Source organism: Equus caballus, chromosome X (assembly GCF_041296265.1).
Source record: "Equus caballus isolate H_3958 breed thoroughbred chromosome X, TB-T2T, whole genome shotgun sequence".
Lineage (NCBI taxonomy): Eukaryota > Metazoa > Chordata > Mammalia > Perissodactyla > Equidae > Equus > Equus caballus.
The window spans coordinates 139,428,538-139,454,011 of record NC_091715.1 but is presented as its reverse complement, the minus strand read 5'-3'; the positions used below and the strand labels follow the sequence as shown (position 1 = coordinate 139,454,011).

At 43.8% G+C, this 25,474-nt stretch overlaps 1 protein-coding gene across 6 annotated transcripts in view; it reads right to left on the bottom strand.

Moving 5' to 3' along the window:
- The window catches only part of AFF2 (ALF transcription elongation factor 2), a 472,213-nt gene that overhangs the window by 28,345 nt on the left and 418,394 nt on the right, over positions 1 to 25,474 (bottom strand). For all 6 annotated transcript variants that reach the window (XR_011435071.1, XM_023633609.2, XM_023633612.2 and 3 more), the window contains 6 exons: positions 16,695 to 16,854; positions 13,856 to 14,872; positions 12,173 to 12,294; positions 8,059 to 8,281; positions 2,511 to 2,800; positions 1,384 to 1,447 (listed from right to left, as the gene is read on the bottom strand). Coding sequence is in view for 5 of the 6 variants with exons in the window: in XM_023633609.2 (XP_023489377.2) it covers positions 1,384 to 1,447; positions 2,511 to 2,800; positions 8,059 to 8,281; positions 12,173 to 12,294; positions 13,856 to 14,872; positions 16,695 to 16,854 (1,876 nt within the window). In the remaining variant the exon portion in view is untranslated. The remainder of the gene's footprint in view (positions 1 to 1,383; positions 1,448 to 2,510; positions 2,801 to 8,058; positions 8,282 to 12,172; positions 12,295 to 13,855; positions 14,873 to 16,694; positions 16,855 to 25,474) is intronic.

Sequence of the window (25,474 nt, the reverse complement as noted above, 5' to 3'; positions counted from 1 at the left end):
CATCCTGGTCTTCATCAGCTCATGGAGCAGGTTGTCAAGAGAACATCTATGAGCTCCATTGCCCTGATTTTGACAGAGGACAAACTCCAGAGCCCTTCTGCAGTGCTGCAGAGTTGAAGACATTTAGAGAAAATCTTCGGTCTTCAAGTCAGCAGCACCTACCCAATGCCTTCCAAATCTCTGGCTGCCCACACAGTCGTCACAGGCACAGTCTTTCTAGCATCTCTAGTGGAGCTGGCACCCAGCCTGCATTGTCATTTTTGTCTATAGGAACAGGGGATAAGTGTTTCCAAGGGACAGTTCACACCCTAGAAAGGTTAGCTGCAGACAATAGCTGAGCAATTTGGACCACAGTGAGAAAATGACAGAAAGTAGGGAAGTGGCAGATGCAAGGGCCACACACAAGTCATAGTGCAGAGACTGCCGTGGTACTCCATGACAGCCCTCCCAGTGTCAAACACCACGTGACAGCTAATTCTTGGCTGGACACAATACAATGATGGAGGATATTGTTTTTAACACAGTGGGGTTGAACTGAGACTTCTAAGTGTGCTGGGCTTTAGTCAAAGGCGAGGAGCCTGAATTTAGGGCCTTCTGGAGGGCAGTAGTTCTCAATCTTGACTGGTGTTGGGAATCACCTGGGAGCTTTTATACCCATGCCTGGGTCCCGGTCTCAGGAATTTCTGATTCCATTTGTCCGGAGTGTGGCCTGGGCATCAGGGTTATTTTAAAGCTTCTCAAACGATTGTAACATGTGGCTGAGACCCCTTGTTACGAGGATCAATCAAGTCAAACAACTCAACATGTTGACCTCATCACTGATCATGGTGGCCAAAACCCTTATAGACAGCGGGGCCAAGTGTCCTGGGAAATCCAGATGACAGAACTTCCTTTCTCTGTGCAGAGTCCTAGCCTGCCTGTGGGCCTCACTCTGGAAACCTACAATTAAATGCAGCAAAGAGCTGAATTTTTCTACAGACCCGAGTTTTCCAAAGCCAATTTTTGAGGCCACTTAACCAGCTCTCAACAACCCTCTCCCTGCTCACATCAGTTCTGGTTTACTGGAATCACTGGGAGCTCCCGCCTCCTCCAGGGCAGTTTCAAAAGTCATTTCAAATTCACTTGAAAGACAACAACAATAGTATATGCCATTTAGCTTCTGAAGCTGGGGTAAGGGAAAGAACAGTGGGAAAACAAATACTGTTGGGTCAACACAGTGCAAAGGCCTTTGGGAATTACAGTGCTAAGGAATTAATCAGCTCTGATCTCCCTATGTCAGAGCAGCAATGAGAAAGTTTGACTCAATTGTAAGGTGCCTTCTTTGTTTTCCTTCAAACCATAATACCTTAATGGGAGGAAAGCAATGAGAGGAAGGAAACCTACCAGTGCGTCAGCTTTGTGCTTCAGCTTCTTAGCCTCTTGCATGTAATAATCAGCATTGTGAACCCTAAACAAACAAAACGAACTCTTTCAGAAATCATTGTTTCCTCTTTTCATTAAACTACTGAATAGCCAAAAATGTTTTTGCTATAAATCCATTCCTATGCAGTAGTCCCCTCTTATTCATGGTTTTGCTTTCTGCAGTTTCAGTTACCCACAGTCAACCACAGTCTGAAAATACTAAATGGAAAATTCCAGAAATAAACAATTCATAAGTTTTAAACTGCACACCGTTCGGAGTAGCGTGATAAAATCTCACACTGTCTCACTTCATCTCACCGGGAACCTGAATCATCCCTTTCTCCAGTGTATCCACGCTGTACATGCTACCTGCCCACTGGTCACTTAGCAGCCATCTTGCTTATCAGATCAACTGTCACGGTATCGCAGTTCAAGTCACCCTTATTTTACTTAGTAATGGCCCCAAAGCACCTTTAATCTCTTACCGTGCCTAATTTATAAATTAAAGTTTATCATAAGTATGTGTGTATAGGAAAAAAAAAAAAACATAGAGTATATAGGGCTTGGTACTATCCACGATTTCAGGCATCCACTCGGGGTCTTGGAACATATTCCCCATGGATAAGGGGGGACTACTGTACAATGCCTCTAAAAGGGAAAGTGAATGTTATCATTTCTATAATAACCAACCTTGAAATAATCCTGTAAATGAAATCTGAAGTGCATAATGGCCCACTAGGATAAATAACCACATCCTCCAACCCCAACCATTCCAGTTGTCCAAACAGATCTACCAACACCTAGCTGTAAATCTCTTTGTTGGCACAAACTTCTGAGGTCACAGATGAAAAAAGTGGACAAAACAATCTAGCATTAAGCATCTGCTTTTGGAAACAGTAACAGAGCTCTGTGATTAAAATGGGCCAAAGATGTTTCTTGGTGGGGATAGAGGTATGTCAGGGAGGAAGGATATACTTTCAAGGCTATAGGAGCTGCTGCTGAGGTCTTATGTGGGGTGACACATGCATGGTGCTAGAAAAGCCCTACTGCCCCCACCCCCCATTCACCACTCCCAAACTGTGTCCATGATAATCTGGAGGACAACATACGAGTCATCAAAAGTGAGCTTGGGTCTCCGGACATTGGTGGTGCTGCTGGACAGAAGAGGCAAGGCCGCCCAGGACGTCATCTCCAGGTGACTGCTATCCATGAGGCCAGTAGTGATGGTAGAGGTGATGGTGGAAATGGTAGTGGTAGTGGTTGTGGTAGTGGCAGTGGCAGTGGCCGTGGCTGTGACAGTGGCGGTGACAATGGCAGTAGCAGTGACAGTGGCAGTGGCAATAGCAGTGTTGTTGACAGTGATGGTGGCAGAAGCTGCCTTTTTTGGAGTGTCTCCCTCCTGGGAAAAAGGAGGACAAATAGCTTCCATTAGGTCCAGCTTTTGAGAACATCTTTTCATAAATACTATGACTGTCAAGCACACTAGGAAACAAGGCAAGAGAAGAGAACACAATGCACACATCTTGAGGATAAGTAGTTGACCCTGGTATATTTTATGAACTCCGTGAATCACGAGCTTATGTTTTATGATGATACCAAACACCAAACTAGTCAGGTGCTGTGATTACATAGCCTCATCATCCCATGAAGACAGCCATTTGCAAAGGTCTAAATCCAGTAGGGGATGTGTGAGGGGAAGGGGAGGAAGGGGAACGTGATGGAAGGAGAGAGAGAGAGAGAGGGAGAGGCAGAGGGGTGGGAGAGAGAGAAAGATACGACTCTGACATATATATATTTGATAAAGGAACCAGCCCAGAAACTTTCACTAGCATAGGTAAAGTACTCAGGTCATTCTACACAATACCAGATCCAGTGCAGCAAGTACCAGCAAACCAGGCATTGTACTGCAGCAGTCAGCACCCTGGGACCAAGGCTGAAGCTGCCCTTTTCCTCATGTGAGGAGCTTGACTGTTTTCCGGCTAAGTGAATGCCACATGAGTGCCTCCTCATTTTGAAGTCTTGGGATGGTGAAAGTTCATTTCCACCAGGTCAAAAATCAAATGAGTAAGAGACTTCTGAGTTTCACTCTGAACTGTCATTGCCAAAGAAATAAAGGGAAATAAATAATGGGATCCAGCTGAAGAAAGTTGGTGGTAAGATTTGTAATTAGGGGCAGGCCCCATGGCCAAGTGGTTAAGTTCGCGTGCTCTGCTTCGGCGGCCCAGGGTTTTGCCGGTTTGGATCCCGGGCATGGACATGGCACCGCTCATCAGGCCATGATGAGGCGGTGTCCCACATGCAACAACTAGAAGAACCCACAACTAAAACATAGAACTATATACTGGGGGGCTTTGGGGAGAAAAAAAAAGATTTGTAATTAAGTGACAGTATATGTCACGAGACCATGGGCTGTGTTCCATGGCAGACTCTGCCCTCCCCATCTGGCAACTGTGGGATGATCCTGACTGTTCTATGTCTGACCATACTTGCCATGGTGCTTCATCCTTCCTCTGCTCTTCTGAGTTGGTATCTCCCTAAGGTTGGTATCCCCCAGATTCATTCCTCAGCTCTCTTCCTTCTTGACCTTGACAGGATTTGCCAATCCTGTATGCACTGGCACAGATCCAACAATAAGCAGATAACTCCCAAATGGAAACCTCAATCTTACCCTCCCTCCCAAAGCTCCAGACCTACAGTGACCAACTCTGGATAGTTCCACCAAGATGGCCCATGAGTCCCTCAAATTTCCTTGAAACCAAGTTGATAACCAAAACAGTTCCCACTTTCTGTTAATGGCAAGATAATCTTCCCTGTCACCAAGGCTGGACTTCTCCACGTCAGTAAGGGCGTTGTGGTTATCCCTGGGCGAGAAGCATTGGAACCCGCGCACTCTCTGTCTTGCCTTCCATCTGAGCTGCTCTGCTTTAATCAGCTTTATATAAGAAGTTCTGTAAATTTCATTTCAAAAAAGGATAATGTTCCTAAAACTCTTTTTGAAAATCCTTGCACTATTTCATCTTTACTTTCTTCTTCTCTATTACCCTTATCCAATTAATTACAGAGTCCTATTCATTGTATCTCCCCAACAGCTCTCAAATCTGTCCCTTCCTACTCTGAAGCCTCCAAGGATAGGCCTTCATGGCTTCTGACTGAAACAATCAAAGAGCTTCCTGGCCAGACTCCCAACCTCCAAGCTAGCTTTTTCAATCCACCCTCAATGTGCTGCCTCCCAGCGTGAGCTTCCTAAACAAAGCTCCACATGTTTCCTGGCCTTGAACCCAAATGCAAACTCGAGGCCGAGCTCCTCTGTTGGCATGGAAGGCCCTCCGTGATCTGGCTGCAGCTTTCTGCCTCATCTCCCACTACTCCCTCTCATGGACCTTTCACCAAACGGAACACTGTCCACTTTCTTCACTTTCCTGCTTTGGTTTGTGCAGTCTCAGGCTTGAAAAAGCCTTCCTTTTGTTACCTTTTTTCTCACCTTGTGATAATTTACTCTTTTTTTAATTTTCAAAATTGTGGTAAAATACATATAACATCAAATTTACCATCTCAACCATTTTTAAGTGTGCAGTTTAGTAGTGCTAAGCACATTCACATCGTTGTGCAACCAACCTCCAGAACACTTTCACCTTGCAAAACTGAAACTCTATCCCCATTGAGCAACTCCCCATTGCCTCCTCCACCTAGCCCCTGGCAACTACCCTTCTACCTTCTGTCTCTATGAATGTCACTACTCTAGATGCCTCATATAAGTGGAATCATACATTATCTGCCCACTTGTGACTAGCTTATCTCACTTAGCATAATGTCCTCAAGGTTCATCCATACTGTAGCACATGTAAGAATTTCCTTCCTTTTCAAGGCTGAATAACATTCTATTGAATGGATAGACCACATTTGTTTGATCACTTCCCTTCATTTCTAAACTCTACTCTCTATTAAGGCTCAGCTCAACAAATACCTTCTCCTCCAGGAAAGCTGCCTTATGTCTACGGCCAGAAGTGCTTTAATTCTCCTTGGTGCCTTTGGATATCTGAAGGGTCTGTCTTGATCCTTTCTCTGTGACTGCAATCATGAGCTATTTTATATTCTAGTTCTTTGAGTACCTGTCACATTGCTCACCTTAGATTGAGAGTTCTTTTTTCTTCTTCTTCTTCTCCCCAAAGCCCCCCCCAGTACCTAGTTGTATATTCTAGTTGTGAATGCCTCTGGTTGTGCCATGTGGGATGCCACCTCAGTGTGGCCTGATGAGCAGTGCCATGTCCGTGCCCAGGATCTGAACCAGCAAAACCCTGGGCCACCGAAGTAGAGTGTGCAAACTCAACCGCTCAGCCACGGGGTGGCCCCAGATTGATAGTTCTTTGAATACTGGAGCCATCTCCGATTTATGACACTGCTACCCCTACCCCTTCCCCCTTGCCCCACAGCCCAGTGATCTCAGTTATTTGTTGAATGAATGCATGCATGCTTGTCTTAATCAAAAAGGTCACTTTAAAGATAAAAGCCAAATGTGAACATTTCTTGTATCCATGAAAGTCTATTTTTTCTACTTGACCCTGGACCTTCTGATTATCAAAAATTCTTACCACCAAGAGCTTACTAAGATAAATGTGTTAAGAGGCTGCATATCTAAAAATTATTATGATGAATATGGAGAAAATAGTTTAAAGATTATCATGGATTTTATTCAACCCACACACATAAAAAAATCAAAGTCTTCTGAAACTCCAAGCCAGCTCCGTGTTTCTACTGCCAGAGCTAGATGGCCCAGACCAAATGGTGGAGTCAGCCAAGATAGTGCCTCTTGTCTATATGGTCAAGATATGTGACAAGAACCCTGAAACACCACGTCCACCACACACGTGGCACTGATGTCAATTCTGGCACATCTGATTGGAAATGCTGCATTCAGCCATGATCACGTAAGTTATATAAACATGTCCTCTGTCCACACTCACCCATCCCTTGAGTCAATAAACAGGATTCCATGCATAAATGGAATAGAGAAGAGAGCACAAAATTGAAAACACTTTTGGAGTTGGAAGAAGCCTTATAGACCATCTAGTCAAATCCATTCATTTTATGGACTCAGAGAGGTTTCATAATTTGCCAAGGTCACAGAGCAAATTTGCTATAGTGTTAGCACTCTGCATCAAGTCTCTTAACTCTCAGGCTAGGATAAAAATATACCTGGATTTCAAGCCATTAACAGAAAGAAAGAATGGCCAAAGAAGAGGCAATGGGTGCTCAGTCCTATCAGTGGGGAACTCCATTGATTTCCTTAAGAAGGATGATCCATTTCTAGGTACAAATGTCATCATATTTATCAGGTTTCCCTAGTAGTTTTTAACTCTTGTGGAAATGACTTTGCAGATTCTTGAAAGCATTATCATTGTCATAATAACATCCATATTAAGCAGCTAATTATTTGTGACTATATACTAGGCACTGTACAAAGAAAATTGCCTAGATATGGTATACGCTCTCCAAAAGCTTTCAATAGAAGAGAGCATCAGTTGGAGTTTATAATATTAATTATATTCAGTATGAAAAATAGGATTGGTATTGTAATTACTGTTTAGAATAGATGGCTAAATTCCTAACATTAGAGTCAGTATCTTTAAACATGAATGCAAATATTATGTGTGTGCACACAAACACGAATTTCAAATAGGAAATGACTTCATAACAAAGCAATTTCTTTATATCAGTGATGAAATTTACCTAGACATGTATGTCATCTCAGATGACGGAGGACTAGAAACTGGGATACTTAAAGCTCAGAGGCCTCATGGCATTTCATGGGGTGTTAAATGGGTACTTTTGGTTCAGGGTCTACCACGTTGGCACCAGACATTTGAAAATTCATTGTTTTTTATATTACATTTAAAGAAGACCAGATACATATAGATGCTACATCTGCATATACATGCATTTACATGGGAAGGTGGAAAATTTGTCATTAATATTCACTAGTGGCACTATTGCTAGTGGTGTACATAGTTCATGTACCTATACCTGAGACAGATGAAAAGACATTGAGCGTGGATGTGAAAAATGATATAAATTCTCAATTATCTATCTAATTCTGCAGCAGTGCAAAAAATTCAAAGGACTAGATAATCCTTTAGTGGGCTTAGAACCACAATTGTGTGATTTTAGCAACAGAGTCACCTTTTAAATTCTGTCCTTTTTAGTCATTATTTTTAAAAACAATTCACACCTGCTAAGCTGGGTGGTGGAAAGATGTAACTTGGAGTTCCAACCCCAGTTCAGAGACCTTGGGCAGTCACATCCATTTGTTCTTTCATTCACTTAATGATGGGTGCCTACCACGTGCCAGATGCTGTGGTCAGTATCTTGGAAGTGTCTCCCACCCCCAAGATATGAAGGGACTAGACCAAAGGATGCCCAAGGCCCTGAATCTCTATATAATAATCTGTTTGGAGACGTAAGACTGGAATGAAAAATTCATCCTAAATTAGAATCATCGAGATTTGAAATAATGGAGAGTTTGTTTGTACACACATACTTATATTTTCTCTCTGTCTCTTTCTCCCATGCCCCTGGCAACATCCTCATGTGGTCAAGTTCAGTTAGATAAGCTGAGTCAACTTACTTCTACCTGAGAATTATTTCTTCTAACATGCTTACATTTACGGATATCCCTTTGAAAGTAGCACAGAATTTGCCTTCACTCCTCTTAGGTTTGGTAGAGGTGATCTGTCCAATCATAGGGATGTTTTTGTCTTGACTCAAGGGACCATTATTGCCACTGATGTTTCTGCGGCGTGGAGGGTCCTCTGGAAGTGGGGAAAGTGGAGGAGGGAACAGCTTTTCTTCTTTCCTTCTATTTGCTCTCCTGGATGAATTATTTCTGTGTAAACAAAAAGGGTAGGGTGTCATCAAGTTTGGTCTCTCTTTGCTCTGATTTTTCCCACAATGCTGGTTACTTTCAGCTAAAGTAATATTTTAGTTGATGGCCTTTTACCTCTGATAAAGAGTATATACAAAAATGCATATATACATAGATATCTATAGAGAGCTATCCTTCTCTACAGATAAATGCAAACATATGCATCCAAGAAGAAACACGTCTTTGAAGCAGAACTCCATGATAAATATAAATGTCTAATGGAGTGTGCTACAGTGTGATATTTGCAACCTTTCAAGATTACTGTTAATTAGATTTTTATGGAAACTCCAATGCAGACTTTAATCCTATCATTTTTTAGGACGTTACCTACTTATTTTGCCCTAGGTCTTAACTGCACAATCATGCAACAAATGGTACAATAGACAATTAACGGAAGGATATTTTCTCAAGAAATACTATGTTTATACATGACTTAGAAATAAATAATGCACTAAATACTTTGGTGATGCATTGTGAATTGTATGTTCAAAATGTTCTACCGCAACACCAAGGCATAATGAGCCTCCGACTTTAAGTCACTATGCTGAGGTACTGATGCACTTCACTTTACAAAACTCCATTTGAAAAATATTTTGTCATATCGCCACAAGACATCTGCAGTCCTGGAAATACTCTTGTGCTTTCAAACTGATTTATCTGTCCACTAGGTGGGCGCCATCAAATAGACTGAGACTTCAGATAAAACAGAACAACTAAAACCTTATGCGAGCTGCTTAACATGGTAATTGGGTCATGGATTTTCATTTTAGTTACTGTCTTAGACTAATCAATGAAGATTACTTGAATTTTAATCTTTTCTTAGACAACTAATATTGCACTGTGCAGCCATTTACTTTTCATGATTATTGACTACAATTTTCAATAGCAAATTAAGTCAACAAGAATTTATGTTTTCCTCTTGGTCAATTTCAGTCAGTGTCTAGGAATATAGATTTACAATATCTCAAAGCAACAAATCAAAGATGAACAAGCATTCAAGTGGTTTGATTTCCTGAGACGGTAGAAGTCAATGTAGTCTCCTTGTCCCACTTCTGCTGTGTTGCCTAAATTTGCCAATCACAATAATACTTGTCATCTCCACCTCTTGTTTCACAAATGTGGCTCTATGTCAACTTTTGTCATGCAGCAAAACTTTAAAAAACTTAACTGTTTCTGCTATTACCTTAATTGGTTAAAATTAATTTAAAAATATTTGCTAATGGATTTTTAAAGTGCTTTGACATGTAAAACCATTTTAAGATAGTTGTGATGCCTGATTAAAATAATGGTGAACATGTGGATTAAGATTTGTATCCATGGGGAAGCTCTGCAAACATCAGTCTGCACTAGGTGTAATCATTACAGAGGCATTGAACTTTTGGGAATTTACACAGAGAGATTTCAAGCACTGCTGCGGCATTTATAGGAGGTGAATGGTTCATTGGCTCTTCTACCTGAGCTGCCTAAGGAGGTAGAGGGGACTACCAGGGGAAGAGCTGTTTCCCAGAGGCAGTTGATTTGCCATTGGTTACTCTAGTCACGTTGGGTCTTCCCATCTGCCATTGTACACAGTACATTGTACACAGTACAGTACATTCTGTGCAGCGGGCATCAGTTACCTGGCCCCCTTTCCACTTATTTGGTAGTGACCTAGAACCATGGGGCCTCTAATGACTTCCTTGGTGAAAGACATCTATGGAGCATTTTCTAGAGATCACTCTATCACTGTTATGGCTTCTTACTATAAGAATAGTTTTTGCTACTTTGGACACCTCTTGTAGTAGGCCAGAGGAGGACAGCAGACAAGAAAATTGCATCAACACCCCCACTCAATGCCTCAGAGGCCCTGCTGATGGCTCAAGTTCCAAAGAACAGGGAGGAACTCAGCAGGGCCCTTCTGTTGGACCACGGGGAACTCCAGCTATCATAGTCTTGTGTGGCATTCTTTGCTAGGTTTAGAATATTCATTTAGAAAAGTGAAGGTTGTCTCATAGAAATTTCCAAGCATTTCGTTTGAAGGGTGAACAAAGCACAAATGAGCAGACAAAGCTTGAGGAGAGTGTTCCCGGGAGAAGACCTCTGAGAGGCCCGTCCTTGCTTTGTTCTCCCTCAACCCTAGAGATTGTTTCGCAGACTTGGATTTGTTGGATGAGCATAAGAACCTGATTCAGGTCCTTCCTGAATGATAAGTGCTACTGGGTAAACACTGCTTTCCTATCTACTACAAAGGCAGAAAGACTATAAAGACGATGAGTTAAAAACACCGTTTTATGAGAACAAATTCAAATTATCGGACATCGACTTAAGACTTGATCATCTCTCTCCCATGAAACAGGAAAAGTGACAAGTTATTGGGTTGCTTAAGGAGACTAGCAATGGAGACTGATGATGTGGCAATGCCCCACTGTCCCCTGCCTTTCCCTTTTGCTTCCAGGTGGCCTGAATTGGTCAAAGCCTGGGAGCTGGGAGGTACTACCACTACAGTGATGCCATTGTAGTCCATCCTCGTGGAGAGGAGGAGGGCCCTGGAATGATGATGTTTGACCACTGGGGAAGAAGCATGTGCCCCCACATGCCTGGCCCACCCTTGGGTGAAGAAGGTCAGCTTGCTCCGCTGGAAGAGTTTCTAGTTCTGACAACTCCAAGTAGGTGAAGGGATGTCTCAGATCAAAGTTATACCAGGAAATACAGATGCATGTCACAAAGAGCAGCAGGTTTTCAGGGAGAGGGGCAGTCCAGGGCCCAAAGCCCCTTATTCTATCCAGCACATCTAGTGGTAATTGGTCTTTTCCTACATTTCATCTTGAAACCACAAGGATCCAAACAAATGTGAGCTGATAACTTATTTCCCACATCCTATCTGTGGCAGATTGATGCCATATCACTGATGTTAAACAGTAATCTGTGAAATCAATTGTTAGCAGCAGTTAGCCAGATTGCCTCTCTGCTCTGGGCTGCTAATAGGCTCCAAAACTGGTCTTTGATGGAAGTAATCTCTAATGTTGAATGAATTTATTGCAATAATTATCCATACGGATTGGTTCCAGTAGCTGACACGATCATTAGTTAACTGATATTTATAAGATGGAAGAATCCGGTCCCATGCTTGGTAGAAACAGAGGGCAGGACTTCTCCAGGGAAGGCTGGGGCCATTTGAGTGAGGAGGAGACAAGGAGGCCTCCTGCCTGATTCTGGCACATTCTGCAAAGAAGGAGAAAGGAGAGGAGGTGCCAGCCGATTGGCTTTCCCCAACACAGAACTGTCCAGCGGGAGGGTCACTCCCAGACAGCTCATCTCTGTGGCCTCCCTAGATGTGTCATTCCCTGGGCCTCTGAGGAGTTCAGAATGTAGTTATTGGTCCTCAAGCTTTGCATTATGGTTAAGTAATGACACAAAAGAGGACGCAGCAGCTGGGTCATCCTGTCAAGGCCAAGTTGTTGAATCACCAGGGAAATTCTTTAATCACCATCAGAACTGGAAGTTGCCCAGAAGCAGGTGATCTGGTTCAAGGGATAGGTGTCTCTCGATGCTGCCCTTTTTAATTCATTTACTTCCTTTTACACTTCACTTAGTGCTAATAGTTCACTTTGGCTGATTTTGGTGATCAGTCTGAGTTGGAGTAAAGAAACATTGCTAGAAAGCTCATGGTGTCACCCAAAATCTGGCAGCCTGTATTCAGCCCCTTATCCACCCTTCGTAGACCAGCGGCCAGGGACAGCCGTCAGGACTGGTCTAAGCAAGTCTAGTTTTTTACCTACCATTTCTCTGGGACAGGACCACCCAAAAGGCTTCATTTGGGATTTTTGAGAGTCTGAACGACCGAAGTATCATACAAAGACAGGGCACACTCACTCTTTAGTGTTGGGAGGCTTGTGGGGTGGGGCTGGCGAGATGCAGGGGGGGAGCAGGCAGACAGTGGCAGCCTCCTCCAGGCGTTGCTTTTTCTCAGGGATTTTCTCTGCAACTTCTGTTGGCTTTAACAGGAAACAAAATACACAGAGTTTGAAATACATGGCACACGCAGACATTTAAAAACAACGAGCAAGGTGGACAGTTTGCTTCTATTTTAACTTCTAGATTAGGTAATGGGGTTCAATGTGCACCTTTGATCAGACAGACAAGCAATCAGCCTTGCCTAGCCTCCGCCTACCAAGAAGCTGGCATTTGAGAGAGTTGAGCTGTGATGTGAACCTCTGATTAAAGAATGGGTGGCGCAGGAATCTCATACCCAAAGTAAAGAAAGTCTATAATTTTCGGACACTTCTCCCATCAACAGTGCCCTCCAAAATGAGTAGTTTAGAAACTATCATTGCAACTCTAACCTGGCATAAATCCTGCCCCAGCAGCATGGGGATGGTGGGTAACATATAAAGGTCACTTACACAATCAACAACATGCAAGGAAATTAACCATGTGCAAGGCACGCCTTTGCACCTTTGCATGTGCTGGTTCTGAAAGTCCACTTTTACCTCTGGTTGTATTGTTGTCATCGCTAAGAGTGGGGAAACAGTGAAAGGGCAAGGGCGCAGACTTCGGTCCCTATTTTGGAATATTCTTATTGAACAAGTGGGTGCACAGCACAGAGATAATACCCTCTGTTTTTGAATCAGTAAAGCGGAGTGAAGACACAAATCATCCTCGCAGTATCCCATTCAGCAGTATGGCCTGGCCACAGGGAGGACTGCTCCCTAATGAGCAATCTGAGCCCTTTCTGACCTTTCTTAAGTCTCTTCTGCTAAGGGTCAGGAAAAACGGGTCAAGGATTAGGAATCTCGTCTAGCCACTATGGCAGCCATTAAAAACAATATTACCCACATATCCCGTGAGATAATGTTACTTTAAAAAACTACCACAAGATCTGGAGATACGAGAGAAGCCTATTAGATACAAACACTTCACTAGATGTATTTGAATTGGAAGAGGCCATTCTGGGTTTCACCTTCTGATTGTAGCCCTGGAATTCTGCCCTAACCTCCTTCAGGTGAGATTTTCACAAGCCAAGCTGCCCACACAGGTCAGGGGACCCAGTGGGCTGGGCAGAATACATGTCAAGTGGGAGCCAGGATAATCAAAGTGTAACTGGGTTGCAAAGATGCTGATGTTTGTCCGGAGAAATTATCAAGGCCCAGAGGATGTATTGACCTCTGGAGCACTTGGGTGCTCTGCTGGTGTTGGGATGGGGGACTACAAAGTAATGACCCATGAGTCCGTGAAAGCAGAAGCAGCTTAAGGAGCTGACCCCAGGGATGGGCTGCCTTGGGAAGGAGACTGTCTTCATCTTCTTTTTCCCTACACCTCATAATGCCTCATGTACCATATTGGATACTCTTGATATCGGCTGCCAAACCCTGATCATTCCTCACACTTTCTCCCTGGTCGTATCAAATACTGCATTTCCCATGGAAAGCGTCACTGCCTTCACCAAAGACTGCAATCCACTGCCATTGGCCTCCTTGAAAACGAGACTCAAGATCAAGTTAGCCAACACACAGCTAATGTTCATGAGCACTTGGCAGACCATATCAGACAGCTTACCTTGTGCTTACGCTTGCCCTTAGGGGCGGGTTTTTCTGCAGCTGCAGCAGCAGTCTGACGCTTGGGTTTTGAGGCAGCCTCCTTGTGGTCTGGCTTGGCTGGTGCTGCTTGGAGTGAGTTGTGGCCAGGTACTCTAGACAGCAAGTCAAGGTCAATTTTCACCCAGAGATTTTTCAGATTCTCGTGATCTCGTAGAGGGGAGAGAAGCTCAGTGTGCATGACAGGGATGGGTGAAAAAGTTGGCTCCTCATTATTGATGGATAAGTTGTTGCTGTTGTTGCTGCTGCTGCCACTGATTAAGGTGCTGAGGGTCAGGCTGGCACCACATGTTTCCTTGGATTTGGCAGTATTGCCCCCAGGAGCAATACAAGGAGGCAGGACTTTGATCTGCAGGGTCTCTTCCTGATCTGTGTTGGAATCAGACGTAGACGAATCCGTTTCAATGAATTCCCGGGACTTTGGCACGATCCTGCCAGGCCCTCTATACTTCTTCTTCTCAGAGGCCAAGGGGATGTTAGGCCTTGGTTCTTTCCTAGGGATGGGTTTGTGGGCAGTGGCTTTGTTGCGGCCTCTTGGTGGGTCAGGTAGCTCCACACTTTCTTTTTCTTTGGGAGTGCTGCTGGTAATATTTGGTTTGGGCCAGGTAAACTCATCAATGCTGGTGTTCTTCTCGACCTTTTTGGGCTGTTTTTTCCCAATTGTCCTTTGAGAAACTGTCTCAATAGTTGCTGACAACTTATGCTTCAAAGCCTTTGTTTCTGGATTTTTCTGAGTGGGCCGTGGACGGGCTTTCTCCCTGATGAGACTGAGGAGAGGCCTCTCTTTGGGTTCAGCCAAGACTTGGCTGGGGTTGCTCTTCACTTTAACCTGGACTTCCATTGGTTGGATGATTGGAGGAGGCACTGATATCGTCTCCATGGGTGTTTCATTTTGGCCACAAATAAACGATTTGTTCTGGGATGTCACTTTGTTAAGCCATTTATCCAACTGCCACTTGTTGGTTGAGGGTGGCTCAGGCTGCAGATTGAGAAACAGCAGCAAGAATGAATTTGACATTTGGGAAGAATTCAGGAGGCCCCGCGGTGCACTGGCTGTTTGCTGATGGAAGCTTTGGATGTTAAGTGACCACACGTTTACAAACACATATACATAATCCACATAAATGAACTTACCTAGATCTCCAAATACTCCACAAACAAGCCCAGATCTACTTATTTAAACTAATTTCCACTCCTCTGAAAATATCCTCCACTCTGGCCAGAAAGGAAAGAATTACTCAGAGAGAGTTTTTCCAGAGAGTGAGCAGAGAGGCCTGGGAGGGAAACCTGTTCCCCAAATCCTTTGGTGGGGCTCATTACTCAACCTCTCACCAGGAGGCAGAGGTAATGATCTCTGGTCCTGAAAAGAAATGTAAGCGTGCCTCAAGTGTAATTCAAAAGGAAAGGCCTTCTATCTGCCAAAGTGCCAGTGCCTCCTATACGATGCTGTAATTCACTGCAAAAGAACGGGCTTTTTGTATTTTTACTGAAGGATGAAAAGATTTGACTTCCAAAAAACCACTGCACTTTCCTCGGTGTATGGGCAATAACCAATTTATGGGGACATGCATGCAGACATTAGCGTTCGCTATTAAGCCATGGAAATGATGCGTACAATTCAGGTGCTTGATTTCCAACTCTGAATTCGGCCTATTGAACTAAAAGAGCCATCATTTTTATTAGAACTGCTCTTCTTTTGAAAGCCATCAGCTGAGGCTTATGGCACCAGCCAATAGAGGGTGACAGAATTAAAAACACTTGACTAGCTGTGATTCCAGCCTGCTCAGGGCAATAGCAGGCAAGGGTCGAGGCAACCATCAGCTGCCACTGTTGGCAGCAGAACTCTGGGGTTACGGGCACTGGCTCTGGTCACACATAGAGCCTTATTTCAGTTGTGGCTCTACCACTGTCTACCTGTGAGATCCCGGCAAAGTGCATCCTTAACCTCTCAGAACCTTATTTTCTCATCTGTAAAATGGGGGTAATATCAAGGACCCCATAGGGTTGTTATGAGGATGAAATGAGAACATGCAAGAGCATCTCATAGCCCCTGGCACATGATCCACGTTCAAGAAGGATCAGCTATTACTAATAGGAGCAACACTAGTGCTGCATCTTCTTCTATTATTCTTTTCTGATTCCTGAAAAACAAGTGTGTAAGGAGCCCTGGAAGCATCTGCTGGCTGTACAAGGCGCAGGCTCGGGGGAACTGAGGAGCTAGCGGGGACTCAGAGAGGATGGGAAAACAAAGGCACACTTTTTATTTCAAAATTATAATTTTGGTATTTTACGGGGCTACGTTAAATGTTTTCATGATTTATTATCAAACACACTCAAAGGATGCAAACAGAAATTTAAAAAAAAAAAAAAAAGTGACCTTTCAAGCATCACACTTCTTGGGTCTTACTTGCCAAGTGGCAATTCATCGATTCAACCTAGAGCAAGGGGTGGTGTTCCTGGGCCCAGAAGTGGTTCCTGACTGGCTTCACGGGTTCTCTCAAACGAGAAGCTGCTAGCCCAGTCATTGCTACTCCAGTGATACATGTGAGGAAGCTTGAGAATCAGAGCAGCTGAGTCACACAGCAAATCAGTCACATAGCAGGAAATGTCTGTCTGTTAGAGACTGTGAATCTATGTTTTAGAGGAATAAAAAATGCTATCAATTATCTGAATACTTTTCTGAAGTATTTATTGTGCTAAAATAATTATTGTGCTGAAAGTGTGTGTGTGCCTGTGACACGTTGGGGGTGCTACCTCGGTGAGAAGCAAATTGCGGTTGGGGCCCTGGCCACTTCACCCACCTCTGGAGTGGCTGCACGAGGTGCCTCATTGGATTCGCTGTCAGTGGTGCTGCTTTCAGTGTCTGAATCTGACTCGGAGCTGCTCTCTGAGTCACTGGAGCTGCCGGATCCCCCGCTGGCTTGCACCGCAGGTGGGGGCTGAGGTGGAGCCAAGAGCGGGCTGAAAGAAAAACAACATCATTCATTGCCTCATTCAGTCTCAAACCAGCTGGCAAAGAGCCTAGTTCAGCCTAAGGACCTCTGATCTGGGAGACAGAGGCAGAGTGAAGCCTACTGTCCCATTTTGCAGATGGGAAATGTGAAGCTCTGGAGCCAGAGGCCCAAAGTCAAACGTTTCATTAGAACCAGGTCTGTGCGTGTCCAAGTACTTTGGGTTCCAGCACACTGCCTTCCCTCCCAGGAAAGCCTTGCCTCCCACCCTCCGTATGAAAACTTTAAGCCAAGGTTGCATGCCTTCCGGATGCATTTACAGACACACAGTCTTAGATTCTTAATGGTCCCGTTTGTTTTTTTTTTTCAATTAAGGTAATTGCTCATTTTCTGTTGCCATCTTGTTCAGAAACCCACAGGTTTGTCAAGGGGCTCTGATCTTAGCTATACACATGGTATAGTCCTCTCACCATGAAGAGGGGAATCAACCCTCATTTTAAAGGAAACTGAGTTCCAGAGAAGGGGAGGGGTTTGCATCTGCTTCACAGCTAGTTGAGAAGCGAGACTAGAACCACGGCCTCCAAGCTCCCTCAAAGGGCAGGGGCTGTGCAAAGCATATTCACTGCCGGGTGCCCAGGGCCCAGCACCAAGGCGACCAGAATTGACTGTAAGAATAAGGGGATGAAAGGATGCATGTCCAGGCCTCCTCCACCGTATTTGTGTGAACTCTTTTGTGAAACTCTTACCAGGAGGTATGATTATAAAGGACCAACCATCTCTAATGATTGATTTTAAATTTGTAAAGCTGACCAAGCAAAGCATTTGAAAATTGACACCATTTGCTACTCTGCCTTTATTGATAATCAATATTCCTCCTACTAATCGTTTGCTCTCTGTGCCCCACAACAAATCAACCTCGGCTGCCTCTTGGCATGCAGGGGTATGTCATCGCCTTTCTGTCCTTTGACTCATCGCCTCTTTGGACTGAGTTTTGCTCTGCTTTCACTCAGAAATGGAGCTCTAAACTTAGGGAAGGGTTCTCATCTCCCTCTGTCTCATCAGCCCAATCGCCTCTTTGGAGACAGGTTTAATTGCGGTGAGGGGTGGGCTGGGGGCCAGAGCATATTCACTGCTGTGCGGTGCTGGCCCACCTATCCTCCTGGCTGGCCATCCAAACCTCGCTACCTCTCACACTCCCAGCTCCTGGCCTGGGTCCCCCCCTCGGCTCAGTCAGGTGAGCCCAGTCCTGGCCCTGGAGGGCATCTGGTCGTGTGGCCTCGCCTTCAAACCAGAGAAAGAAGGACCTCAAAGACCTCTCTGCCCAAGACTCTGGAAGCATAGAGCATTATTCCTTGCCTGGCCCCACCCCATGCCCTCATCGGAGCCTATTCTTCTCCAACATTATAGCTCGTGCCTGCTGAGCTGGAGCCACACTCAGCTGCTGCTTGAGAAGGCATAGGATCCCTTTCAAGCCAGCATGGGCTCCTCGTCAGTCACTATCCAATGCAGAGAGCCTTTTCATTACATGTGCCTTGCGTCCCTAAAGACTGCCCCTTTAATCTCCCAGGTAGGTATTTTCTTTCATATAGCAAAAGCTCATTTTAAAATGCTATCTGCTAAGTAAACGCTGTCTGCAAGTACATTTCTCTGCCAAATACATCAAGAGTTTAGGGGAAGCAGAAGAAATAGGGGACAATATTCCTTGGGAAAATATGTGTGTGTGTGTGTGTGTCTGTGTGTGCGTGTGTCTCTGTGCACGCACGTGTGTCTGTGTGTGCCTGTGCATGTGTGAGTGTGTTTGAGTGTCTGTGCATGTGCATGTGTGTGCATGTGTGTGCACATGTGTCTGAGACTGGGGGCAAGGATCTACAAGTCAGTGCCCTCATTTCCCTGCATGCCTTTGCAGATCTCTCCTTAATGTCAGTAACCGCTCCATATTTATGCAAAGTACCCTCTAAATCTAATCAATTGTTTTTCTCTTTGGTTACTAAATAAAGACTGAGGGAACATATTTAATGAGACTAATCCAAAGACTATGCTAAGTTGGCCTCAATTCTCCGCAAGTAAAGTTTCAGATACAGCACAGAGCATCTGCAATACTGAGACTACTGGCTGGTGGATGGAGAGAGGAGATGTAGCTCTCATACATTTATGATTTTCAAGTGAAAAGGCTGTTTCCTAGTTTTCTTTCATCTATGCATTCATTTCTGGCTTCTCGTAAGATTCTAGTCCTGCTAATGTTACCAAACTAGAGTTTAGATTTACTTTGGAATATTTCTGGAGAGAGGTCTGTCTACTGGATTATTTTTGAGCAGCTTCTGTAAGAAACAAAACAATCCCAGGGATTATTCCTTCAAAAGCGAATGCATTGGAGTGATATACATAAGGCAAAAGTGTTTTATTTACCAGAATCAACTTATTCTTCCTAAATCAAAACAAAGCCTTCACAGACTTAGTGGGAAACTTGTAGGTGTGTGTTTTATACAGGTGTTCCTGATCCAAAGCCCTTTGGAGGGCAAAAGAATTGTGATATTCAGATTCTTTTTTTAATTTTAAAAAAGTAATTTGGTGAATATTCCATATATATAATACCCCCAGTGGGATCTGGGGAAGCATCCCTTAATAAAATTTGTTAATATTGCTGCAGTAATATTCACAGTAAGAGGAATAAATACTTTAAATACATATTTGCACATCAGTTTAGGTCAGGTTTTGTCATCAAATAAGTGCACCTCAAAGTTACTGAAAATAACAGTTTTCAGGACTTTTTGAATTTCAGAATTGTGTGATTAAGAAATTGTGTATGTGGACAGAAACCATATATAAAAATTGACTATAAGTATATGTATAAGTAAATATAGATCTATAGATACAAAATAAAGGCTCTTTCAAATCTAGAGTACCCTTGACTGAGACCCAATAACATGAGACCCGAAATCATTTTCCCTAAGACTTCTTACAACTAATCTATTGCTGTGTTCTCAGGAACGGCCCCCTGACCAGTCAACATTGACAATGACCACTTAGGGGAAACTAGTATAGAAAGAACAGGAAGAGGTTCATTAGCTTTTCATACCCACACTGATAGACATACACATTTGGGGATGAGAGCGAAGGTGGACTCGAATTCAGAGAGGACACCATGAGAACTCAAAATGGGGGTGAAGGACTTCAGCATCTTTGTGAGAAAGAACTGCTTTCTCCAGGCAGTTGCACAGTCGGAAACAGGGAGAGCCAGCATTTGTGGGAGGGAATAACAGTTGTTTAAAATGGAAACAAAATGCTCTCCTCATTACCTCCTATGCCTCTACTATCTGTCTGCTATTCCCGATGTTGCTGGAGAATCTGGCTGCACTCAGCCTGCTGAGGAATGTAAGCCACACATCTGAGTCTGACCCTTACCTCCTGTGGGCCCACCTTGCACCCAGCTGGGGCCACTCCCAGGGACAAAAAGTGAGTACAAAACCAAAACACTGTCTTCACAGGCAGAACAAACAACAATATCAGAAAGATTGGCCCAAGGCCATGTTCTTATCTAGAATCTACTGTGGAACTTTCAAGCTGGCAAATCATCACAATATTGCACTTTCAGTTTTTCCTGAAACCCGTTAGTTGTTCAGCTAGTTAAATTCCCACTTCTGCTACATTTATTTTCATACGTCGCTGGTTTACTTTCCAAATGTATATTAAAGTGGCTAAGAGTGAAACTAGCCCATGCAATACTTGATTCTGCCTAGGAGATGAAGGACTAACGTGCAATTTGTACATTCTGATTCACCAAACTGCATTCGAATTATTTCCCACACACCATTTCTCTCCTATTTTGATAAACTGCTTTTAAAAAGAATGCTAGCGGTTACAACAAAGATAATGTGTGATACTAAAAATCATTAAAATTTAATATAGTAAACCATCTACTCCAAAGTCTGTAAATATTCAAAGTGTATTCTATCACTTCACCCCTGATGTAATAAAACTTCTCAAAGGACCCATGTTTGTAACAACTTCAAAGGCAACTGCTCAACCTTTTCAAAGATCAGATTTTGCTTTGTGTTCCTCAAAGTGAGCAGTCTTTACTGAGAGGAGCAAAGCGTCATTTTAGTCCCATCCCTATTTGGTAGATCTTCATGGTCATGGGCCAGACTGAGGGCAAAGAAGTTGGCTTAGCAAGTCAATGACCCTACTGAGGAAATCTAGGGCTGGGGAAGAGGACCAAAGAGCAGGCCAGTGGGAGAGACGTTTGGAAAGCATTTAAGATGCCTTCTCCAGACAAGGTTGGCCCTGGTGTGGAAGACTTGAGAGAACCAGGGGGGAAAGATGGGTTTTGAGTGGTAGTTTAGGAACCTTAATCTCTAGACATGACAGTCTCTCTTTGCTTATACTGACAAGACCTCTTCTGCAATAGAGGGCTCAATTTGTGATACCATAAGATAGCCTGGAAGCCATATGAAGGAACTGGGACTACTTTTGCCTGGAGAAGACTCTGGGGTGGGGAGGAGGGTGGTTCATATGACGACAGTCTTCAAAAAACCTGAAGGTCTGTCCTGTGGGAAAGGGAGCGGGCTTGTTCTGAGGGCCTGCCAAGGTAAAACTAGTGCCAATGAATTAGAGATCTAGCCAGGAAGATTTCACCTCAACATCAGGAAAGATTTTCAAAAATCTATGCTTGGCCACAGAAAGAAGGCACTACTTCGTAGGCCAGTGAGCTCGATACCCTTAGGTGACCAGAGAGACGGCAATCAAGGCTGCGGGAGAGGGATCCTTAGTGTGGGACCAAAGTGGGTTGGATGATCTTTAAGGTGTCTTCCAATTCAAAGATTATGATCCTTACGAAACTAAAGTGTAGGGGGGATTTTAAGGAAGACTGTTTATGGACCATAGAGAAAAGGTGTGAGGAGACATTTGTACAATCCAACCCACTCCTTAAGGTGGGTCTGAAGTGACCTGCTCTTCACAACACTTTATCAGTCATAGAGCTCTTGTATGAACCTTAGAAGATTAAAGCTGTATTTCTGGAGGGCTATTTCATAAACCAGACTTTTCACTAATTCAGATTAACAGCTTCCAGAAAGCCAAACATCTGCATTGGTGCTCTCTGACTCCAATCCTAATTTAAGTGTAAATTCCTGTCTCAAGAGATAAACAGGGATGATGAATTGGCCACTCTGCTCAATCAAGCTGTGTGGACATCAAAAAAGAAATGTTCGAGAATGGGTAACAACATTGTACTTGGAAATGTACATGGGAAGGATTCGACAAGCAAGTCCATGGGGTTTCGATCTTGGCAACATATTTCACAAGTCCCAGAACTTGCCAAAGACATATAGCATGAGATGTTTGATGAAGGAGTCCTGTATTAAACCCTTGTCTTTAGTTGAGACTTGTACGAATTTCATCAACACGACCCTTTTCCAGCTTTACAGGGATCAGATGTCTCTCTACAAGATAATTTCAAATGCTTCCATGAAATCAAATGTTTTTGATTTCATCAAGTTGTAAAAGGATGGCCCTGATGCAAAGGAATCAACATTTATAGCTGATCTTACCTCTCTTCTTCATTTTCTTCTCTGAACTCTGGCTTCCAGAACTGGAATAATATGTCTGCCTCACCACACCAGGCCACCAGAGGCAGACACTCTGAACACTGAACCTATCCCAGCTAGGGGATGGGAGGAAGCCCTTTTTGTTTGAGTCAGTAATTTTGAAATCTACCCCACCCACTCTAGAAAATACATTTAGACCAACTGTCCAATAGAAAGTGTATGCAGAAGCATAATACATAAAACACATAACAGCAGAGTTGCTCTGGTAGAAACAAGGGATAGGGTAGAAAGTAGGGGGAGGGTATCCCCAGCAGTTCGTCCTCCTCCCTGGGATGGTCCCCAAACACAGTCAGAAAGTAAAATGCTTCATATCCCAATATGATCACAAGGAACTCAGAATAAAGTATGTTCTGTGTTAATGCACTGATGCTATTTTTTTTAACCACTTCAGCTGTGTCCTTCTTCTTTTTTTTTTTTTTTTTGGTGAGGAGATTGGCCTTGAGCTAACATCTGCTGCCAATCTTCCTCTTTTTTTTTTCCTCCCCAAAGCCCCAGTACATAGTTGTATATCCTAGTTGTAGGTCATTCTAGTTCCTCTATGTGAGATGCTGCCACACCATGGCTTGATGAGCGGTGCCACGTCCGTGCCCAGGATCCGAACTGGTGAACCCTGGGCCACCAAAGCTGAGTACATGAACTTGACCACTCAGCCACGGGGCAGGCCCCTTCACTGATGCTATTGATGAGTGGATAGTAAATCACTGTCCAGTTGTAATCCAGACCACACCCTGGTGTGGCTTTGAGGAGATAATCTTTGTCCAACACGTGTATACCAGGTATTTGTCCTTTTGTCTTATGCTGGTATTTGAAATGGAGTCTGCTCATTTATTTGCAAGGAGCAATAAGAAGAGGCACACCTATCCACTCATATTCATTTTCCTGGGCAAGTTACCATACACGACATTGTTTACGGTTCTGATTGACTGAAGAGATCTGTGGTCGGCAAAATAATGACCCCCAAAGATGTCCACTTCCTAATCCCTGGAACCGATGAATATGGCACCTCACGTGGCAAAGGCGATTTTGCAGATATGTATAAATTCTGGATCTGGAGATGGGGAAGTCATCCTGTGTAATTTGGGTGCCCAATGTAATCACAGGATCTCTGGGAGGCAGAGCTCAGCATCAGGGAGGCGCTATTAGATTACTGCCAAAGCAATGTGCGATGAAAGAGGTTGTATCTTCCAGAAAAGCTGCAAGATGACCACTTAGAACCTTCTGGATAACTGGAAATGACGGGCTGATCACATTTTTTGATCAACAGCAGTTAGTGCCTGTTTCTCCTAACTTAACTGACACCTATCTCCTTTGTGAGGCGATAATGCCGAGTGATTTTGGCAATGGCTTTTCACAATTAGATCTGACTCACAATCAATCCCAGCTTCATTACCCTTTGGGTGGACTGAGCAGACCCAGGCCCTTATCTTCCTTTCCTGCCTGCATCCTTTCTCCCATTTTTAGTCTATTTCACATATCTGAATAGTTACATTTCCCCTACTGCTTTTAAAGTGGTAGTTTTAGTGCGGTGGGAAGAGCGTGAGATTGGAAACCAGATAATCTCCTTTTGAGTGTTGCCTTGGATACTTTATTATTGTGTGACCTAAGGCTAAGCTCTTAACATAAGGGTTTCAGTTTCCTCATCTGTAAAATGGGGCTAATACATCACATAAGCTTATAAGAGGACTGAGTGAGGTAATTTAGGTGAGAGAACTCTGTTAACCAGTGCTTCTCAAACTTTAATGTGTGTATGAATCACTTGGAGATCCTATTAGCATGCCGATTCTAATTAGGTAGGCCTGGAACAGGTCTGAGTTCTGCATTTCTTTTTTGTTTTTCTTTTTTGGTGAGGAAGATTCACCCCTGAGCTAACATCTGTTGCCAATCTTCCTCTTTTGTTTTTTTCTTGCTTGAGGAAGATTAGCCCTTAGCTAACATCTGTGCCAGTCTTCCTCTACTTTGTAGGCGGGATGTCTCCACAGCATGGCTGATGAGTAGAGTAGGTCTGTGCCCGAGATTCGAACCCATGAACCTGGGCTGCCGAACTGGAGTGCACAGAACTTTAACCACTAGGCCACAGGGCTGGACCCCTGAGTTCTGCATTTCTAACACAGTCCCACTGATGCAGATACTCCCGGTCGGTGGACCACAATGAGTAGCAAGACGAAAACCTACATGGGCTGTTCAGATGTAAGCTGCTGGGGAAAAAAAATAAGGTGGTGGATTTAAAAGTAAAGGCTAAAACAGTTTTGAGATCAACTGTGAGTTTCATTGTTCTATAATTATCCTGTCCTTTTTTAGCAACAGAGAAAATTGACTGCCTTACGTCATTTTTACTCTAACCTGGTCAAGTTCAAGCTTTCTTTAGGCAATTGTTTCCAGAGAGGTTTTATCAGATTCCCTCTGATAAGCACTGCCTTCAGCTTAGGACTCTCCTGAAGCTACCTGCTTGCACCAGTAGTTGATCAAATGTGTGATTCTTTCCTCTGAATGTGTCCTATGGATCACTGCGAGGGTCAGAGGTGGCTTGCCACTGTCCCAGCCAAGGGTCAGGGCAGTATTAGACTGTATAAATGGCCACGGCGGGACCTAGAGCATAATTCATAATGGCAATGCTAGTCTTAGCTACGATGTCTGGAGCGTGCTCTGTGTGCCAGGAACCAGGTTCAGCACTGTCCCTGAATTTTCTCTTTTAATCCTCACGACAGCCCAATGAGTGAGACACTCTTACTACTTCCATTTTACGCTGAGAATACTGAGACTTAGTACCAAATGATATCAAGTTGAAAACTAGTTTTAAGGACACTAAGGGATCAATCTTCAATATGCAGTTTCAAAGAAAAATGAAAAGAAACGAGGCATCTGGATTCAGCCCCCTGCAGTAGGGCACTGTGGAGGATGCTGGCGTGCTCCCAGCAGGGCCGGTCAATGCCGGCTAACAGGCCGTTCATGCCTTGAGAGCATGGCAATTTGCATTTGGGAGAAGAAACCGATTTATTTAAATTTTTCTGGAAATGATTAAAAGCCACA